The 7,412-nt window shown below is 38.6% G+C and overlaps 1 gene segment (V, D, J or C); it reads left to right on the forward strand.

Moving 5' to 3' along the window:
• The first annotated feature begins 1,473 nt into the window (after positions 1 to 1,473).
• LOC115787779 (Ig kappa-b4 chain C region-like) lies at positions 1,474 to 3,179 on the forward strand. The segment is given in 4 exon segments: positions 1,474 to 1,500; positions 1,559 to 1,640; positions 1,865 to 1,987; positions 2,682 to 3,179. Coding segments are annotated over 4 exon segments (561 nt in total).
• The last annotated feature ends 4,233 nt before the right edge of the window (positions 3,180 to 7,412 follow it).

Consider the following 7,412-nt stretch of genomic DNA (forward strand, 5'->3'; position numbering starts at 1 on the left):
ACACAGGGATCAATATGATGATGCTGTTCACTATAAGAGAGAATTTTTCACAACATATTTTTCATGTAACTCACACAAACCCTTCAAGATTTATAGACAGGTGACAAATTAAGGACAAAATTCAACCCTTGATTAAATACGCAAACCCATAAAATTAATGTCTCATTTATATATTATAGCGCTATAATCAGGGTTACAGTCTGTAAGTTGTGCTCGCGGCACATAAACAGCTTAGTTAGCTCTACTGAAGAGGAGAGAGCATAAAGGGAGTAATGTGTGGCAGGTAAATGCAACGTCTGTAAATGCTCTACAAATATCAGCAAACACACAAAGTGTGTGCAGTTTGTCACACAGTGTGTCTGCTAGCTAAAAGAAGAGCTGCTGTATTTCAGGGAGAGCAAAGAGAGAGAAGTTCACTCAGAGATGGAGAAAGAGGACAGGAGAGGAAGAAGAGAGGTTAGATTTAAAGGTAAGGACTGCAAAACAAACTGAAGTATGCTGACTGTGTGTAATTCAAAGATTCTATGAAAATACTGCAGTTTAGTGTGTAATAAACAGGTTAGCTTGTTGTACTGTATTTACAGTAAAACTCTGTGTTGGTGCTCTTTGTGTTGATGGTCAGAGTTACAGGTTACATCAGTGCAGCAGAGATGAGTCTGAATCAAAGCTGCTGATGCTGAGATTCATTCACTGAATCCAACATTTCTACAGCCTGTATGCTGTCAGTGTAGGGGATGGAGATCAGCTCAGATAGCTGTGAAATACTGGGTTACATCTTTGTGAGTTCACTTCATCCACACAGAGCAGTAAACCTCAGAGCAGCAGCAGCAGGTCAGCTGATCACAGCCTGCACACCAACATCATTTACTGTAGCTACAATAGAAAGCTGTGATTCTTCTCCCCATGCAGAACCACTACAGCTGATCTTAGGGTTCCTCCACCTTCTGAATCCCACTGTAACCCCTGAGTATCCTCATGTTGGTGTTTAGGTGGAGGCACAGTCACCCTCTACTATGGAGGACACAGAGAACAGAGCTGTGTTTAAATTCCCTTTCACAGTTTGTGTCCTACAGAACAGATTCAAGCTGAGAGCATTCATTAGGATTAAAATTTAGATTGGAATAACGTTTGTGTTCTCATGTATTATTTTATATTATTACAATAATATATAATAAGGTTCAGTTAGTGTTACAGAAAAATAACAGGTAGAAACGTCCTCCAAAGAGCTACTTTTACTTTCTTACTTTGAGTAAATTTCAGAGCCTGTACTTTTTTACTTTTACTTAAGTAAAGAAGTTGAACCAGTACTTCGACTTTTACCAAAGTATTTTTTAACACAAGTACTTGTACTTCTACTTAAGTACAGAAAGTCAGTACTTTTGCCACCTCTGGTGACAAATAAAGTTCTTCTTAAATAAATAATGTTCAACTCTTCCCAACAATCTCTCCTTATTGAACTATTGTTTAGTTTTGATGTCAGCTGACCAAATTAAACCAACAGTAAATTATTCTGCTGAGTTTGTTTGTCTCAGAGTCAGAGAGCCGTGTCTCTGTGCAGTCAGAGGTTTTTGTACGGCAGCTCAGTGACTTTGTATCACTGTGGTACACGTTTGGTGGAGGAACCAGACTGGATGTTGGAAGTAAGTGAAATTTAAAGCAGCTTTTTAATACATGCTTTCTGTTTTTACTGTCTTTTCTTTGTAGTCATCAGAACAACTAAAACATTTTTATTTTTAATGTTTGATTTTTAACCCTAAGAGACAAAGACTCATTCTGAAATGGAAATTTAAAAAAATCAAACATTGATTCATAGAATAAGGAGGTTTTTCTTCTCTTTAAATGGTTGAATCTTGAGGGTTTGTAGGTTTAGTTCAGTCAGAGTCAGAGAGCCGTGTCTCTGTGCAGTCAGAGGTTTTTGTACGGCAGCTCAGTGACTTTGTATCACTGTGGTACACGTTTGGTGGAGGAACCAGACTGGATGTTGGAAGTAAGTCAAAAACAAATTTAATTTTAGGTCTTTTTGTTTTTACCAGAAAAATATGAATCTCAATTCATTTTTATGTTAATTTTTGATATTTGTTGTTTTAAACTGAACTAATCTTAGAAATGTAAAAAGCTCTAAAAATATAAGAAACAGTTTATTTCTTTTAGTAATCTCTGTTTTTAATTCTAAAAGGAATTCTGTAAATTTAATTCATTTTTTTAATTATTTGAAAAGGAGAAAAAAATTATTCACCAACGTTTTGATGAACAGCTTTTTATTATGTGCTGTCATTCCAATAACTGCTGTTTGATGAACTCAATCTTTTAGGACAACGTGAAGATAAAAATATTGATGGTTTGTTGTGTCAAATATTGTTTCAGAGTTTGTTTTAATTCTGTTAAATACTGTTTGAAATCTTCAGGAAGTGAGAAATGTTAGTGAGCTAGGTTTGTTTGTTTCCATGAAATATTTTAAAGTCATGTGTGATTCATACTTTTATTTCCAGAGTAGTTTGAACATATTTCAGGTCAAACTGTGATGATTCTCTCTGTGCTGATGTGCATGAGAGCTTTCTTAAAGGAAGTGAAACAATGTGTGAGTGAGTGACTGATGGAGCAGAAAAACATCTGGCAGAAACTTCTTCAAGGAGAACATCAAGTTGTGGTTCCTGTGCTCTAAGCTGATTGGTGTCTCCTAGGTGATGTGCGCCCCGCCCTGAAGGTGCTGGGTCCCTCCAGTGAGGAGCTGCAGCAGGGGAAGGCCACGCTCATGTGTCTGGCCAACAAGGGCTTCCCCTCAGACTGGAGGCTGTCCTGGAAGATGGACGGCAGCAGTGGCAGCATCAGAGGGGAGGAGAGCAGGACTCCCGCAGTGCTGCACAATGACGGCCGCTACAGCTGGAGCAGCACCCTGACACTCACTGCAGACCAGTGGGGGAAGGTGGGCTCTGTGACCTGTGAGGCCACCCAGGGCTCCCAGGCTCTGGTCTCAGAGACACTGAGGAGAGACCAGTGTTCCCAGTCCTGATGTGACTCACTGGGACTCTGATCCTGCTTTTCTTCAGCTGCTGCTCTCTGTGTGCTCCAACTCTCTCTGTCTCTTTCTTTCTTTTTCTTCTCACATTAAAAGAAAAAAATCAAATCATAATATTTTCCATCTCATAAGGATAAAAAAATGCTAAAAACAATCTCCTCTAGTTTGATCCTTTTGTGATTGTCTGTTGTAAAACTGATATTTGAACTTTTCAAAAGAATAAAAATGTACTGAGTAAACATGTTCTTTGACTCCCTGAGTTTAACAAATATCAAACATTTTGTAAGATTTATTAAGCCGACCAAAAGAAAAATGGCAGCAGAACACATTGAGTGTAATGTTGTGTAAAATGGTTGAATTCATTCTTATATCCACATTTAATATATTTGATAGATGCTGAGGCCATGTCAGTGGCAGATTAACTATAATCTCTTCATAATTTCTAGTCTTGAAGCAGTTCTTTGACCTGCATTTTATTCTGACCATGTGAAACAATTAGGGGTGGGACTTTAACGCGTTAATTTCGATTAATTAATTACGGGGAAATTAACGCGTTAAAAATTTTAACGCATTTTAATCGCACTTTGCACCGTGGAACGTTTCTCAGTGCACGAGTTCCCGGCATACAGATTATATCGACGCACAATGTCCAAATTAGGGGCTGCATCCTGCGAAGGACCCGGCCCACGTCTTTCGCAGCCCACGAAGGCCGGAAGTGAGCAGCTAGCCTTCATATCAGCTGCCGTCACCTCTGTGTAGCTCATGTCGCCTAGCAACCGTGAGTGTGAAGCACAGCTGTGTAAAAGCAGCTGTTAAACGGAGAACGAACTTTTTCTCCTTTTTGTGGTTTAATTTTAAATCTTTAATTCAAAATAAGCTGTTAAAACAAGCGTAACACATTTCAACATCAAGGAATACAGCTGAGAGAATGATTAATTTCCAACTATAACAAGTGAGACATTAATGTTGAATAAAACTATCCAGTTATGATGCTTAACTTTAATTTCAGGTGTTTGCTTATCACAGGAGCACTTCCACCCTTCATTGGTCTGTGTAGTAGACTGGTGGGAAAATAAACAACATTTTGAAGTTTAAGCTTATGTATATTGATTCATTCATCAACCAAACTTAAATTAATATTTATCATGTTAAATATTGAAATGCGATTAAAATGCGATTAATTTCGATTAATTAATTACAAAGCTTGTAATTAATTTGATTAATTTTTTTAATCGAGTCCCACCCCTAGAAACAATCTATAATAAAGATTAAAGAGCAGAGAGTCATCCCTATCTTTAAGGAGAGATCATTTAAAACAAGTTAAGATGATTGATCAAAGTCTGATTAATCAATTATTGGGCAATAAATGATTAAACTGTGATGGAGCCTCACAGCAGGCTGGAGTTTAGACACTGGTGTTGGCAGAGATGAAGCAGGTGGAGACTTGAATGAGGATCTCTGATTGTCCAGGATGAGGTGGAGATGGGGAGGAGGCGGGTCGCACCAATGAGAGTTTGAAAGGCAGAATGAAAGAAGAGCGCTGAGATTTAAAGCACACAGAACAGAAGCTGATTGGCTCTCAGAAGGAGGGCAAGAAGATGATTGGACTCAATAATGAGGACAGAATTGATCCTGACAGTGGAAGTGATGGTTTCAGAGATTTATCAATGCTGCCATATTAAACTAAAAACAATATTTTGACTCAAAGTCAAACTGCCTGATTTTTTTTATTTCAAGATGGTTACATTATAATAATTTTAAAAACACCATTTAAGAAACATTGTAATCATTACAAAAAAAATCTATATTTCTATAGAAGTTAAAACATCCTGCATTAGTTTTTTTTCTTGGAAGCAAAAATATTTTGGGTTATTTTTTCCTTTGTTTGAGAAAATAAAGTTTCTAGTGTGGATATTATTAAAAGATGAAATGGTTTATGTTTCTGAGCAGCTGTTGATTCAGACTGTCTTCTTCTGAGCTCCTCTATTGCTGTGTGAGGTTTTTGTATGATGTTGTATCACTGTGGAGTGTGTAGCTGTTACACTGCTCACACATATTTCATTTATTAATCCACAGTCACAGTAAGGTGGTTTATCTTTGGTGAAGCTGCTACAATAATGCAATTATGTATCAGCAGCATTTACATTATGAATCAACAGTTCTTCAGTCTTCTGACGATACAAGTCAGTCATCACCAACAGTGCTACTGGCTTTACAGCTGACAGAGACAGTCTGTCCTGGAACAACAAACTGAGCCCCAGGGTGGCCAGCAGGAGAGTCAGTGACATCATCATTGTGCTGCTGCTGTGTGAGTGGCTGTGAAAGGCCTGGACAGCCTCTGATCAACACTGGCCTCTTAACAGCTGGGAGCAGAGAGGCAGGACACATATGCAATAAAAGTTTATTATTTATTTTATTTTATTTTTTAATTTTGGCATAGTTTGGCTTTTGTAATGTAGAGATTATATCAAATAAAGACATCACATGAAGGGACGCTGAGGTCAGGTCATGAATCTTGGACACATGCACATCCTGAAAATATGGAAGTGTGTGAGTTTTATGAGCTCAGATTTCCTCAGTTTTTTATTGTTTGATTTTTACTCACTACATGGAGTTTGTAGTTCATCTCAGTGATAAATGTGTGCCTCACTTGCTGAGTGAGATCAAGTGTTATGATTGAAACCTCGACCTCAGGCCCTAGATTGACCTCATGGTGAGATTGTTCCATCTGCTGTTTCAGTGGTCTTTTGATCAGAATGTGTTGCTGCATGTAGGTGTAGATACTGCATGGAAATCTGTTCTTCACTCAAGTATTGGTCTTATAGCAAATGAAGCTTTTTCATGAGTTCAATGAGGAAGATCTGAAATCACTTGTCTGCTTTCTGTCTCAGGTGTTTTGCCATCTCTCTGTCTGTCATCACCTCCACTTTCCCACGCTGTCAAACTCAATGCTGACCTCATCTCTTTGAGTCCAATCAGCCTCCACTTAGTGGGCTTTAAATATCACTGCTTACCTCTCATTCTCCCTTACAGAGTCTCTCGTGCAGCCCACCCCCTCCCCTTCACCACCCAAGAGCTCCTTCTGAGCCTCCATCTTAGTCTCCACCACCACCAGCATCTAGACTCTGGGGGGTCCTGCCTAATCCAGATCTCTACTGGGATTCCCTTCAGCTTCACTGGGCCATCGGAGTCTAATCACCAAACAACCATTTGTATTATGAATAAATCTTGTTCTTGTTCTCTCAGTGATGTCTCCTTATTGAACTGAAAGTGACGTTCAATCAACCAAATATTAGTAATATCTTGATGACTTTAAATTTCTCTGCATTTGTTGATTCTGATCAGCTTCCATATGACGTTGTATCACTGTGTGAGCGGGTGGCTGTGATGCTGCTGACAGTAATGAACTCTGCATCTGCAGTCTGAGCTTTACTGATGCTCAAAGTGAAGTCAGTCTGATCTGCTTTCCATTAAAGCTGAAAACTCCAGCTTGAAGATATTTTGCATCACAGGAGTTTAGGAGCTTTTTCACATTTCTGAAGGTAACGCTCTTACACACTGTATGTGTGTTCATGCTGAACATACACTGTGCAAAGAGTGTAACGAGTGTGTGTTTGTGGACTTGTTTTACTTGTGCTGTGTGTCCATAAATCTTCCTTTACTTTGCTGATTGCTGCCTCCATTTGAAGGAAAAGAAAGAAGTTGTCATTATGTGAAATAAATTTCATGTTTTCTTGTCAGGAAACAGAAATGAGAACTTTAAAGTTAAGGTAAGGCAGAGATACGACCAGCCTGCCCTCAGTCACATTTATTTGTCTCAAGTCCATCTCTGAGCTGAAAATCCAAAGTGCAGGATGGACTCAAAGCAGTGGTTGTTGTATAGGAGAAATATGTCACTGCATATGCTTTGGAGGTCATGTATGTGTAGCTGTGCTCACATCATGGAAGCAAATTATGATTACTTTGTTTTTGAGCTTGAGTCCTTTCAGAGTTTGAGCTGAAATTGTACTATTTAAAATCTTTTTTTTTTAGATGTATGAGATGTACTGACTTTAATTTGGCATGAAGGTCTTTTTAATGATCTGATTGTTCACATTTATCAAATCACATTGTTCCACTTTAACTCCTTTTGACTTGAAAAAAAAATGAAAATAAGGAAAATGGGAGAAACAATTTGTCAAATTAATTTTTTTAGTATACGTCATGAAGGCCATTGCCTGTGTGTGTGTGTGTGTGTGTGTGTGTGTGTGTGTGTGTGTGTGTGTGTGTGTGTGTGTGTGTGTGTGTGTGTGTGTGTGTCAGTGAACTGTATCAGTCTCTGCAGTATCTTCCAGCTGCAGCAGTCAGTCCACTTTCTGTTCAGTCTGACTGAGGGAGGTTTTTGTACGACTGTTTT

Source organism: Archocentrus centrarchus, chromosome 11 (genome assembly GCF_007364275.1).
Source record: "Archocentrus centrarchus isolate MPI-CPG fArcCen1 chromosome 11, fArcCen1, whole genome shotgun sequence".
Classification (NCBI taxonomy): Eukaryota; Metazoa; Chordata; class Actinopteri; order Cichliformes; family Cichlidae; genus Archocentrus; species Archocentrus centrarchus.